Source organism: Narcine bancroftii, chromosome 8 (assembly GCF_036971445.1).
Source record: "Narcine bancroftii isolate sNarBan1 chromosome 8, sNarBan1.hap1, whole genome shotgun sequence".
In the NCBI taxonomy this organism is placed as follows: domain Eukaryota; kingdom Metazoa; phylum Chordata; class Chondrichthyes; order Torpediniformes; family Narcinidae; genus Narcine; species Narcine bancroftii.
The window spans coordinates 138,758,820-138,773,764 of record NC_091476.1 but is presented as its reverse complement, the minus strand read 5'-3'; the positions used below and the strand labels follow the sequence as shown (position 1 = coordinate 138,773,764).

Genomic DNA, 14,945 nt, shown 5'->3' with positions numbered 1-14,945 from the left:
GTAACACATTCTAATGATCAATTGTTCTGTGTGAAAAGAAACATCACACCTCAGATCCCTTCACAAACTCTTCCCACTCACCTTCAATGTAAGCTGTCTTGTCTTTGACACTCCTATCATGAAAGGGAAGATCACCTCCATTCTGTCTGCAGTGTGAGCGCAAAACCCAGGTAGCTCCTCACCAATAGTTCTGACGAAAGGAGACTGAACTGAATCTTGAATTTCCATTTCTGCAGATGCTGCCTGATGAGATTATTTTTTGAGCAAATTTTACTTTGTTTCACATTTCTATCCTCTGGATTTTATTTTTTTTTTGTTAAGTGCTCTGCATTTCATTAGCTGTGTCAGCCACAAGGCTCCTGTTGCTTTAATTCTGGCATCTTCTGCAAGGAACTATTGAATTAAACCTTTAAATGCTAAATATAAATCATGCCAAGAGAACTTAAGGAAGGAAATAGAGAACTCCTGGTTCATAAGCAAATTCAAATGAGTTGTGTTTCCAGTCATTTGTGTTGTTTGATCATGAGGCGAGCAGAGAAAAAATAGGGTTGAGTAAAGTGCCATGGATGTTAAGCCAAGGCTCGTCAATATGGCAGATGGAATTCTTTCTGGTGTCGTGGTTCATGTGTAACCATTAATCTTCTTCTTGAACCACCTTGGACACAGCATCTTTCAGCTACTCGTGCAATGAAAGAGATACAGGAGTATCAGAGCCAGCACCACCAGGCTGAGGAACAGCTTCTTCCGTGGACAGTTAGATTGCTGAACTGCTAAAACAACTCCCTGTGACTCTACTATTTATTAATGATGTTTCATATACATATACTGGAATATATATACCATATATATTCATGTAATCGTCAAATTTTTGGACCACTTTTTCGGGCCAAAAAGGGAAGGTCAACTTTTACACAGGTCAAACTTTTGACATCGTAAGTACATGTGTCATTCAAGGTGTTGGGAGCTCGGATAGCCAGGACCAAATGGTAAGTCCGCAGTCAGGCCGACAGGAGTTCAAGTGGGCAGGTGGCCAGAGTGTCATGATCTCCGGTAGGTGGGTGGCCGAGGCAATGGTCCGCTACCGGGCCGTCGGGTCATGGGATCAGCGAGCTGTTGGAGCCAAAAATTGAGGAGTCCCCTTTCACATGGGTCATACAAAAACACCTGATTTTTGGGCCAAAAAAAAGGATCGACTATCACATGATATCATCAATTACACAATATATACGATATGTATATAGACTCTGCATATATGTATCGTTTATTTTTGTGATATGTCTATCGGAGAATGCTGTTTCATCGGGTTGTACTAATACAATCATATGATAAATAAACTTGCACTTGAATTTAAATCTCTAAAGAAATGGATAATCTTGCAGTTACTTATTGGTTAATAAGTGGGTGCTTAGAATGTTCATGTTTTCCATATTAACTACATTGTGACAATGGCTCAAATCAAAACTAATCCATTCGATGCAAAATAGCAAGGGACATCTTCAGACCGTGAAATAGATCATGGAAATGCAAGTACTTTTACTGAAAGGGTGAATGTGCTCAAGGATCAAATTCACTTGAATAAAATTCACAATCTTGTTTTTGCTCCTTGCCTGCTAATTATTACAAATAACAATTTACGATTGAGCGCTCCAGATGTTGATGAAATTATGTCCCAGTACATTGTCAGACAGCCTTTGCTGAACATCAGTTTGAGTCCTTTACTGGTTGACATTGATTGCTGACAAGAAGGTGAATGGTTTGTTTCTCTTTGTCTCCAGGGAATAGATTCCACATCACGTCGTATGGAGCCTTGTACATATCTGATGTACAAAAGGAGGACGCGCTGTCCACGTACAGGTGTATCACCAGACATAAATACAGCGGAGAGACGCGGCAGAGCAATGGCGCCCGCCTCTCTGTTTCCGGTAAGGGGCGCCTTTCCATCCTATCTCATAAAATGTTTCCAATATAACACAATCTCCAGAAAACTTGGGGAAAGGTTCAAAGGTCACAGCAATTGGACCAGGTGTTCCCCTCCCCCCACCCCAGATATGTGTGAGACAAGAGAAATTTGAATTATACAATTTAAGGGAGAAGTAATAGAAAAATACAAAATGAATAAGGGGTTTGGACAGAAGACATTTCCTATTCAAAAAGGATCATGGACTGAAGATATTTGGAAAAATAATAAGGAGAGAAATAAATATTTTCATCTGGTGATGGGCTCTTCTGAAAGGCTAGTGGAAGCAGATTCAACAAGGCCATTGAAATAATTTAAGGAAATAAAATGGAAGTGTCAACAGAAAGGGACCACTGTTCAGTTCTTTTAAAAAGCATGTATAGGCCTAATAGGCCTAATGAGCCAAATGCTCTCCATTCCTTCTGCAGACCTGGATCACTGTAATCCCAGAAGCATCTACATTTGAAAGGATATTATTTCTTCATTTTCTTTGATGCTTTTTGTTTTACAGTAAGATATTGGAAAGGGGCTGGAAATTGAAATGGTTAACAGTATGAGTCCTTCAGGGCTATTAGTAATGCTTCCACAGCTGTGAATTTTTCCCTTGGTCTTTGTGTTTAAAAGATTGTGCTCTGTCTGTGAGAGAGATTTATCAGCCTGACCACTGCCAAAGTATTTCAGATCTCTGAAATCTGCCCACTAGGAATAGAAGTGAGCCTTGGGCTTCAGAGATCATCCAGGAGGTACAACAGCCATTGTGAAACTCAAGCCCTAAAGCCAGGAAGCTATTGGTTTTATGCAGGAGATATGTGGGAAAATGTTGGTATGGTCATTTAGTACATTGTAGCGCTACAGCCTAGTGCCAAAGCCATTCTCGCTCTTCCCCTAAGCATTATTGCGAATCGATCAGATTCTAAAGTGGTTCCTACAGGTTGGAATGCAACTTACAATTTGAGGAAGGGGAGAAAAAACTGGTACTAAGCACCTATTTGGCTTTCATCTAATGCCAGAAAAAATTTTAGAATCGATTGTCAGTGATGTGATAGTAAGACACTAAGAAATAGGACTGAGCAGTAAAATTGGATTTTTGAATGGGTAATCAGGTTTGACAAACCTACATTTTTGGAGCTCGTAACTGGCAGAGAAGACATGAATGGACCAGTTAAAATTATGTATTTGGAATGTCAAAAGTTCTTTGATAAGATGCCATACAAGAGAATATTAAAGAAAATTATGATGCATGGTAGAGGGGATAAAATGCCAGCATGGGTTGAGGATTAGTTAATGAACAGAAAGAAGAGAACAGTATAAACAGGTTGTTTTCCAGGTGGTTGGGGTGGGGGTGGGGGGGTGGTTGTGACCAGTGCTACAGGGATCAGTACTATGGCGCCACACAATCTATATCAATGTGGGTTGTGAAGACGATGCAGAAAGGCTTCAGGGGGATATGGTTGGGTTTAGTGGATGGGAGGGAACTGGTATTGAGAATATAACAGAAAAATATGAGTTCATCCACAAAATTAAAACAGATAGAAATTGAAGTGTGTCACTGTGCAAAGGGAAATTAGCATGCAGGTGCAAATAATTAGGAAGGCAAATGGTGTGCTTTATTGGTCTGACTGGTCAAACTGCTTCAAGATTATTGTGCACATTCCACAAAGAACGTATAGATGGAGATTAAACTCCATGTTACTTAAAAGACAGGATTTTAGAGAATTCATTGAGCACCAAATTAAAATGTACTTTGAAATAAATACGGAATCAATGAAAGACAAATTTATATTATGGGATGCAATCAGAGGGCAGACAATAAGTTATGTAACTAAGATGAAAAAGGACTGCAATTGGGAAATAGAACAGCTGGAAAGGGAAATAGTAAGTACAGAAAAAGAACTAGCACGAAGGGAAGATACAACAAAAAGAAGAGAATTAGCGGACAAAAAAATAAAATATGAAACACTACAAACGTATAAGGTGGAGAAGAACATAATGAAGACAAAGCAGAAGTAGTATGAACTAGGAGAAAAAAAGCACAAAATACTAGCTTGGCAGCTTAAAACAGAACAAGCTAAAAGAACAGTATTGGCATCAAGGAAAAAGGACAAACAAATTACATATAACCCAACAGAGATCAATGAAAACATCAAGGAATTCTACGAGCAGTTATACCGAACTGAGAACGTAGGGAAAGAAGACAAAATAGATGAGTTTCTAGCTAAAATTGAACTACCGAAATTGCAAGAGGAGCAAAACAAATTGATAAAATCATTTGAAATAGAGGAAATACAGGATATATTAAAAAAGCCACCGAACAATAAAACGCTTGGAGAGGACGGACTCCCAGTAGATTTCTATAAAACATTTAAAGACTTATTAATTCCTCCTCGCCTGGAAGTAATGAACCAGATTGAAGAAACAAAAAACATGCCAGATTCATGTAAAACAGCAATAATTACAGTAATACCAAAGACGGGGAAATATCCACTAACACCAGCATCGTATAGACCAATATCTTGACTCAACACAGATTATAAGATAATAGCTAAACTATCAGCAAACAGATTGGCCGACTGTGTACCAAAAATAGTAAAACTAGATCAAACTGGATTTATTAAGAAAAGACGAACAACGGACAATGTTTGTAAGTTCATTAACTTAATACATGCAGCACAAGGAAATAAGACGCCAACAGTGGCTATTGCTTTAGACGCAGAGAAAGCCTTTGACAGGGTAGAATGGAATTATTTATTCAAAGTATTACAGAGGTTCAACCTACCAGAGAAATATATTAATTGGATTAATGCATTATATAATTATCCAATGGTGAAGGTGACAGTAAATGGATATATATTGAACCAATTTAAATTAAACAGGTCAACTAGGCAAGGATGTCCATTGTCTCCCTCACTGTTCGCTTTAGCAATTGAACCATTGGCAGAACTGATAAGAACAGAAAATAAAATAAAAGGGATAAAAATAAAGGAGAAGGAATATAAAATCAGTCTATTTGCAGATGACATCATAGTATTCTTAACGGAACCAGAATTATCAATAAAAGAATTACATAAGAAATTGAAGGAATATGGAGAAATATCAGGGTACAAGATCAACGCAAATAAAAGTGAAGCGATGTCAATGAACAATGTGGATTTCACAAAGTTTAAGAAAGAATCACCATTTAAATGGCAAACACAAGCAATCCAATACCTAGGTATTAGACTAGATAATAATCTAGGCCATCTATACAAATTAAATTGTCAGCCATTAATGAAGAAATTAGAAGATGACTTAGAACATTGGAAAGATTTACCACTAACACTGATAGGAAGGGTAAATTGCATTAAAATTAATATCTTCCCAAGGATACAATACCTATTTCAATAGTTACCAATTCCCTTAACAGAGAAATTCTTCAATGAGCTAAAGAAAATAATAAGGGAATTCTTATGGAAAGGAGGACACACCGAGGATAGCGCTAGATAATTTAACAGAATGGTACAAACAAGGTGGTTTGCAGCTACCAAAATTTAAGAATTATTATAGAGCAGCACAATTAAGATATCTATCAGATTTTTATCAAACAAGGGAAAAACCAGATTGGACCAGGTTAGAACTAGATAAAATAGGGGAGAAGCTACCTGAACATATACTATATAAGTGGGATGAAAAGCTGGTGCAACATGGGAATTCACCAGTACTGCACCATCTGCTCAAGATTTGGAAGAAGATTCACGTAGAAAGGAAAAAAAACAAATGATCAACTACCAAAATTAATATTGACGCAAAATCAACTAATCTCCTTCACAATAGATAACCTTTCCTTTAGAGAATGGGAGAAAAAAGGGATCAAAAGAATAGAAAATTGTTTTTCGGGAAATAATTTATTATCTTTTGAGCAAATGAAGTACAAATATCGTATAACTCATGGTACAATGTTTGCATACCACCAACTGAAAACCTAATTGAAGGACATATTGGGAAGTAGCCTGAGGTTACGAGAAGGAAGCTCCTTTGAATATGTGATTACAGACACAATGTTTATTAAAAGATTTATAACAAACATGTACATCAAGCTGCAAGAGAAAGAGAATGAGGAAATAAGCTGTAAACCCAAACAAAAGTGGGAACAAGATCTAAACATAAAGATAAAAAATGAAAAATGGGAAAAGCTATGTTCCGGAACTATGAGAAATACAATAAACATGAGGTTACACGTGATACAATATAATTGGTTACACAGGCTATATACCATGCCCCAAAAGTTAAATAAATGGGACCCAACAGTATCAGATAGATGTTTTCACTGTAAGAAGGAAACAGGAACAACAGTACATGCAATTTGGGCATGTGAGAAAGTGGAAAAGTTTTGGGAAGATCTAAATTAGGTATTAAATAAAACCACAAAAAGCAACATACCAAAAAATCCAGAGATCTTTCTTCTAAGTAATATAAGAAGTAAAGAACTAGGCTTCAATTTGGATGAAGCACAAAAATGATTTATTATGATAGCCTTAGCTGTAGCAAAAAAATGTATAATGTCAACCAAGAAATCAGAAGAGAGCCTGAGAGTACAGCAATGGTACATAGAAATTAACAAATGTATTCCATTGGAAAAAATAACATATAATTTAAAAAATAATTTCACAGTATTCGAACAAATTTGGGAACCATACATGGAACACAACAGAGAGGGCCTAACGTGGACCTCCACCCCCTAAAATGACAGAATGAGAAGAAAACGAAATGAACTGACCCAGTTTTCTTGTTTATTTTCATTGTGTGATGATATTGTTTAATGGGTTTATTGTATTGTATATGTTGAACGTTTAGTGGGCAGGGAGGGGGGTGGGAAGGAGGGAGGGAAGGAAGGGGGAAAAGGGGAGGGAAAGACTGTGTATATTCAAGAGGGAAATGTTTGTGTGTATTTTGGTTAATATGGTTCATAGTGTGAAAAATTTTTAAAAAATTAAAAAAAGATTATTGTGCACAGATCTGGTCTCCCTCTCTAAGGAAAGATATATGCATGATCAAGGAAATGTTACAAAGGTTCACCAGGTTAATTCCTGAGATTGTGGGTTTGTTGTAAGAGGAGACATGAAGTACTGTATGCTGCACCTACGCTCTCCTGAACTCAGAAGAATGAGAAGTGATCTTGATATAAAAAATAAAATTCTGATGGGGTTTGACAGGAAAGGTTCAGTCATGAGAGCCTGTGAAACTGAATCTCAAAATATTCTCGACACATTGATGTATGAGATCTTAGCCTAGTGATTCAGAACAAAAGACCATTGTCATTTCTAAATCCAGAGCTCACAAACATTTCAAATAATTACTTATTGATTGGAGCAAGGATGGAGGACAGAAGCCGTAACATAAATGAATATGCTGAATTATATGTGGAGTTATGAAACAAAAGTTTATCTTTCTGCAACATTATGCTCAAAGTTGCGAGTTATTTACAGCAGGCAAATAGATAGTTTGAACCTGCTTGACATAAGCTGCCTCCCACTGTTCTTATCTGACCCCATTAACGTTCCCCCTGTTCCTTTCTCCATCTTGATGGCGGAAGAGATCCGGTGGGGAGAGGAGGGAGAAGGTTTAGCAGAAGGACTGAAGCCACTGATGTGCCAATCTGCCCCCTTGTTAAAGATTCAAAGACTGCTTCATCTGAACTTGTCTTGAACAGAGTTTCAAATATGTTTGACCCTCTGAGAGAGGTTGAATTTTTAATTTAAAAAAATATGTAAATTTGGACTCACAGGCCATTTCATCCCCACAAGCCTGTGCCACCCAATTACACCTAATTGACCTAAAAACCCCCAGTACATTTTGAATGGTGGGAGGAAATCGGAGCCCTCAGAGGAAACCCACGCAGACACAGAAAGAATGTACAAACTCCTTATGGACAGTGGGGGATTGGAACTCCAGGTCCTGATCACTGGCGCTGTAACAGCATTGCATTAACTGCTACGCTAACCCTGCCACCCATAGAATTACTGCTTCCCATACCAGAAGTTGAACCCAGGACGCATGGGTGAAAACCAGGATACCTAACCGGTTTGGGCCTTGTACCCTGATCTTAACAACCTCTGATGGTTATGGCAAGGAAACAAATTTAGGATTAGAATTGGTATTAACAGCTATCCTCATAGGAAGCAGTAAATTCAATCAAACTGAAATTAAAAAGAAACACAAATGTTTTATATGACAAACCTTTTGTCCTTGTGTCTAAATTTTATTCAAGCATGTCTCTCTTTTTCACTTTATTTGTCAAATTTGTTGCTGTTTCATTTCTTTCTTGTTTACATTATCCTTTATCTCTTACTGTTTTCCCTTTTATTTTCTTTCCTTCCCTGAACATTTCTCCCTTTGTCTCTTGCACCATTTCCTTTCCTTCCTTTTTTTAACGTTCTTCTTTCCCCTTCTATAATTTCCATTCATCCTTCCTTCCTTTATTGCAAAGGACAATGAGGATGAACTACAGGAGACTCAGTTCCAGAGACGAGGACCAAACGCCCACCTGTTTTTCTCCACAGATCCTATGGAATCAGCGCCTACAGTCTTGGACAGTTTTCAGTCCAAAGAAGTTAAAACCAGGAAAACTATGGAGCTTCCTTGCATTGCTTCAGGTTACCCAAACCCAACGATTCGCTGGCTAAAAGATAACAGGCCCTTGTCTGTAGATAGCAGGTGGATCAAACGCATTACAGGCCTGACGATCAACAGCTTACGAGTGGAGGACAGTGGGAACTACATCTGTGAAGTAACCAACACCTTTGGCTCAGCAGAGGTTACTGGAATCATTAAAGTAATTGGTAAGGACATTCTGGGTTTCCATTGTGATCACGGTTCAGGGGTTTTTTTTTGCAGTAAATATGAGGTGATACAATTTGGAAAGTCAAACTTGAAGGCAGAGTACGTGGTTAATGGTAGGATGCTTAAGAGTGTGGATGAATAGAGGGACCTTGGGGTCCAAATTCATATATCACTCAAGGTTGCTGCACAGGTTCATAGGATAGTTAAGAAGGCCTATGGCATGCTGAGCTTCATTAGTCAGGAGATTGAGTTCAAGAGTCATGAGAAAATGGTGCAGCTCTATAAATCTCTGGAGAGACTGCACTTAGAATATTGTGTTCAGTTCTGGTCACCTCATTACAGGAAGGGTGTGGAAGCTATGGAGAGGGTGCAGAGGAGATTTACCAAGATGTTGTTTGGATTGTAAAATATGTCTCATGAGGCAAAGTTAACAGAGCTGGGGCTTTTCTCTTTGGAGTAAAGAAGGATGAGAGATAAATTAATAAAGGTCTACATGATTGTGAGAGGTATCGATAAGGTAGACAGCCAGCACCTTTTTCCCAGGGCAGGAGTAACAAACACCAGAGGACATCTGTACAAAGTGAAGGAAGGCAAATGAAGGGAGACATCAGGGGTAAGAATTTTACACAGAAACTTGAGGGTGCCTTGAATGAATTGGTGGAGACGTGGTGGAGGCTGGTAAAATAGGGGGATATAACATAGGAAGAGAATGAAAGCAAACTAGAGGGTTATGAGGTTGGGAGGGTTTTGGTGGTTTTTAGTGCAGCTTTTTCTGGTAATATAGCTTTTTAATTATATATAGGTCAGCACATCATGGGCCAAAGGCCTGTGTGTTTGTGCCATAATGTACCATGTTTCTATGTTTCTAATTGCCTGCTCAAAGTTGAGAGCAATTAGTGTTGATTATTCACAAATGCATGTGTAAATTTATATAAATGTGTCAATCATTAATTGCATTCTAGTTAAGATTAAAACTTGAAACACAGCTATCAAACTATCCTACGATGTCCTCACAAACAAGAGCAATGCAAAATAGTTTGTATCTGTGGTCATCTGTAAGAGATGGGAGTCCACAAACACATGTGGGCATTTGTGCAGTGTGCAATTTTATTTCTGTTTCCCATTGTAGAAGGGATTGGGGTGCTCAAGTCTCATAGTGAAAGGCCAATCCTGGGACCCCAGAGTCATCTGAGATTGATGCTTTGACCCGAAGCTTCTCCCAATGATTGCTCATTGAGTCAGACTCTGAATGGGATGAGAACCACCTAGAACATAAGTAGGGCATTGACTGATCAGTATTGGTGAGGTTTTACTTGAGATGGATTGAATGGAGACGGTTTTGTGATGTACATACGCCAATTGTCAATTGGCCTGTTGTATGTTTCCTGGGATTTTATTTCACTATGTTTGATATTTCATCCTGGAAGAAATTAATTATAATAAAACCCCTGTTATCCGGCACCTACAGGAATTGTTAGATGCCGTATAAGTGAATTTTCCAGTTACTTGAGATTAGATGTTGTGCGATTGGTGAACTAATGGTGAACTAATGTCAACTTTAAACTTACATATTTTTTAGCTGTTAGTTATCCACAATTTTTTTTTTACTGGTTGTTTGAAGCTACGGTTGCTTGAATTCTAGATAACCATGGTTTAACTGTAATCTGTTTACAGAAATTCACAATCCATTTGTATGTTTCAAGCCCTTATGGGATACCAGGCATAAAAGAGCAGGCTTTTTGAGCCTGAAAATAAGTTTATAGTTGTCATCTCCTGCAATCTCTTTCTCTATAGTCCTCTCTTTCAAAGGCATTTCGCTTCCTCAGAAGCTCCTCCAGCTACAGAACAAAGCTGAGAAGGTTTCTGAATGCCACAGAACAACTGACTCAAGAACTATGCCCTGATTAAGCCCACTTTATCTGGTGTGAATGATTAACATGGTTATGGGCTTGGGTTGTAAAATAATGTTATGCTGGTACTTTAATGACTGTGCAGGATTCAGTCTACTCTGGTCAAAGCACAAAATTGTTGGAGGAACTCAGCCAGTCTCACAGCATCCATAAGAGTTAAAGATATATTACCGATGCTCCAGGCCTGATTCCAGATAAACTATATCCAGATGTGGAAGAAGATAGGGAGGGGTGAAGAGGTGAGGTCCACTGCAATAGCATGGATCTCCCAGTGGTCACCAATTTCAATTCCCTGCCCCATTCCCTTGCTGGCATGGCTGTCCATGGTCTCATCCACTGCTAGAATGAGGTGACCTGCATATTGGAGGAACAACACTTCACTTTCTATCTGGGCAGCCTTCAACTGGATGGCATTCATATCGACTTCTCTGGTTTCTGTTAACCCCCACTCCCTTCTTCTACCCCCTGTTGCCTTTTGCTCTGTCTCTCTCTTCCCCCTTTCTCTCTATATCTTTACTTCAGTCTACTCCTATGCAGTGTCCAGATTTTAACAATATTCACCTCTCTTATGATTGGAAGAGGATTGTACAGATCACAGCCCAGTTGCTGGTCTATTGGCAAAACACTGATCTTAACCGAGTGAGATCAAAAGTGTTAAGTATAGAAAGAGGTTAATAATCTATAATAATTATTAATTTTTTTAAAGTCACAGCATAGTTTTTGAACTTTTTCAACCATATTTAGAATCATTTTAGATCCGTCCAGTAATTGCACTATTTTCTAAAGATATAAACCTTCTAATCAAAGACAGGTTATAACATTCTCTGAAGAGCAATTCTGTTAAAATGGAAAGATGAGTTCCACCTACACATAATCAATGGCTATTGGATATTATGTCCTTTTTAAATCTGGAGAAAATTAGGCAGAATGTCATGAAAATCAAGATTTCTTGATAAGACTTGGGGCCCATTTATAACTCATTTCCATAATTTGACTAATGAGGTGCAATGATGAATGTCACTGGCTGTGCTTGTTTTGGATCCCCTGAGGCCACTTGTTCGGGTTTAACACTACTTGCAATATGAATTTTAACTGTGTTTGCTGTGGATTTGAATTTTTTTTCTTTTCCTTTTCATTTTTTCTTACTTACTCCTTATAATATTGTATGTATTACCATTTATTGGATTTAGAATTAAGTAGTATTGCTACTGTTCCATATTTTATGATTTGTAAATCTGCAAAGGTTTCATCGCAATTGATTTACTGCTTTTTTTTTTGTTTGTTTTTCTGATAAAACTCAATAAAGATAATTTTAAAAGAAAGTAACAGCTCAGTATCAGGCCCTTCCAGCCCACAAATTAACCTACAAACCTTGTACATTTTTGGCTGATGGGAGGAAACCGGAGCACCTGGAAAAAATGCACACAGATCACAGGGAGAACGTGCAAACTCCTTACAGACCACGTGGGATTTGAACCCAGGTCGCTGGTGCTGTAATAACATTGTGCTAACCACTACACTAACTGTGTCACTCTGTCCCTTTCAAATCCAAAAATTCCCCTTATTTTGACTGAATTCTTTTGTTTTATGATTTCCAAAGCCTAGGAAAGTTTCTCCAGGTCTTTCTATTGAGAGATCAGATGGGCTAGGAATGGGCCAGACACATTAGTCTTTATTCATTGCTGAACTGAAAGATCTCACAAAGATTATTGGGATCACTACTTTCTGAGAAGAAGTTTTTTAAAATTTTTGTACATTAAGTACTGATCAAGAGCTCAGTATCTTAAAATATGGTTAACGTAGATTGTCCAACAAAATGCTCTTTATGACTATTGCAATATGTTGATTACATATGAGAACACTTCCTCTTTGAGGTGGAGGTGTGTCGATTCCAGGATCTGAGTGTAGATTTGGACTGATGCTTCAGTGCACTTGTAAGCATCATCTTCCAAACAAGGCACTGAATCATCTACATATCCAGATGGATCTAAACATTTCTATGGATTTATTTTAGCAGCAGTTGTCTCTGATGACTCTCACAAGCAAGACCACTGACAACAGAGTGATCTATCTCATTTGTCAGTTGCAACAGCTTGATGCGTTCGATTTGGCTGCAATATTATCTTGTGTTTTCTGAGACATGTTCAGGATAAAAGAAGGTACTTCAAATCTCTTCTGTCCATTGTCTAAAATTAGGCTTGATCTCACTTGGGCTGGCGCACATTCTGCATACCCAGTCAAAGATGATCCAAGGTAAGCCCATGTATTTATGTTCTACTACATCCTGCGATGGTGATGATTATTTTTCCTCTTGTTTCTGTGTCACCTTCATAGATCCACTGAGAGTAACAGTGACCCCTAAAAAGCTAAAAACTGGAATCGGCAGCACTGTAATTCTTTCGTGCAGTGTGACAGGTTCCCCCGAGTATGTCGTCAGGTGGTACCGAGACACCGAGCTTGTGGTTCCCGACGGTTACATTTCTATTCGAGGAATCAACAACGAAACTCTTCTTATCACATCTGCACAGAAGAGTCACTCAGGAGCCTATCAGTGCTTTGCTACCAGGAAGTCCCAGACAGCCCAAGACTTTTCCATAATTGTCTTGGAAGGTAAATGCTTTGAAGCCCTCAAGATTTCATGAATGTGGGTGTTGAGCTCTCTTAGAACAAGATTTCAAAGCTGTCCTCATTGCCTATCAATATATCGTACATCCAGTAGCTCAGTGGGTCTTGAGTATCTTCAGTCTAGTGACTTGGGCTCCTGTCCTTAACTGTAATATGTTAACTGATCATAGAGGGAGTGCTACACTCTCCTAAGCATCATCTTGCAGATAAGATATTAAGCCAAGGCCATTCTTACTTCCCTTGGATAGATATAACAGGCACCAAGAAAGATACTCATCTGTGGAAAGTCAGAAAACTGCAGGCTCCGTGAATCTGAACAATCTCAACAGGTCAATTGAGAAAAGCAGAGGTAGTATTTCAGGGCAATGACCCTTCGTCAGAGCTATGACAAGGTGTCTAGTTATTTCCACATTGTGTGACCCTTCATCACATAAATTGGCTGCCACATTTCTGACGTTGCAGCATTCAGAGTATTTCATTTAATTGGAGGCATTTGGGTCTTTTTCCCCCACCATTCATGCTGATCAATTTGCCCGTCTGATCTAGTCCCATATGCCTGAACCTTACCTATCCATGTACCTGTCCAAATATCTTTTGAATATTATAATTGCACCCCTACCACTTTCTATGGCAGCTTATTCCATACATGCACCATTCTCTACAAGCCCAAGGTTCCTTTTAAATGTTTCCTCCTTCGCCTTAACCATCTAGTTTTAGACTCTCTGCCCTGGGGTAAAGACAATGATTATTCACCTTGTGTATGCCCCTCATGATTTTATATACCTTTAGAAGCCTCCAATACTCCAAGTCCTGGCCTATCTATTCTTCCAGAACAAATTTCAACCTCTGTCCAATTCATTCTTTAAATTTTTCAGCTGTATTTGATGGGGAATTTTGAGGAAGGGAAATTTCTTTCCCCCATTCCTGGTGGGAATTTGATGAGGTCATGTGGTTAAAATTAAGAGGGAATTAATTCTATAATCATTCCTGTAAAAAATGCAATCACCCAAAATTGCTGAGGTAGAAGTTGACCCTCATTCATATCTGAAACATTCGGTGCTCTGCTCCTGGAAACAATCCTGTTGATTCAGTTTCACTGAATAGTAGATGTGAGGTAGAACACATGTTTTGTGTTGGCAAATTGTGTGAAGACAAATTTCTCCTCACTTCTTTTGATATGGAGTCATTGGGATTCAAATGCCATTTTCCTAAAAGTGGGCTAACAAGAGGCCGAAACTAGTGGAGTAAGGAGCGGAAAGCAGAGGAACACCAGGAGGAAAGGGAGGGTACATTCATTTTGCCCTCTTATGAGTACAGGAGGAAAGGTTTTGCAATGGCTATTTAGCACATTCCATCTGTGAGAGCTTAAAGTATCCCCTTCCCAAGACTTTATATCGTGAATAAAGTTTCATTTCCCTTCTTCATGATTCAAAATTCCTTTATTGTCATGTATATTACTGCACAAAATTTGTTAACATTTCCTTGCCGTAAAGGCATGCCAAGAGACACCAACAGAGAAAGAGAAACAAAAGCAATCCCTTCAGAATCATTGAGTGTCTGTGGATTCGCCTCCTGTGTTACTGTAAACTCTGTAGACGCACAGCCTCCTGTCTGTTCCAGCGATGAACCATGTCTAG

General features: G+C 38.6%; 1 protein-coding gene across 1 annotated transcript in view; it reads left to right on the top strand.

The window, feature by feature from the left end:
- Positions 1 to 14,945, top strand: part of LOC138741243 (cell adhesion molecule DSCAML1-like) — a 352,860-nt gene that overhangs the window by 337,092 nt on the left and 823 nt on the right. Inside the window, exons 4-6 of the mRNA XM_069895004.1 lie at positions 1,776 to 1,922; positions 8,494 to 8,772; positions 13,018 to 13,293. Of these exons, the coding sequence (XP_069751105.1) occupies positions 1,776 to 1,922; positions 8,494 to 8,772; positions 13,018 to 13,293 (702 nt within the window). The remainder of the gene's footprint in view (positions 1 to 1,775; positions 1,923 to 8,493; positions 8,773 to 13,017; positions 13,294 to 14,945) is intronic.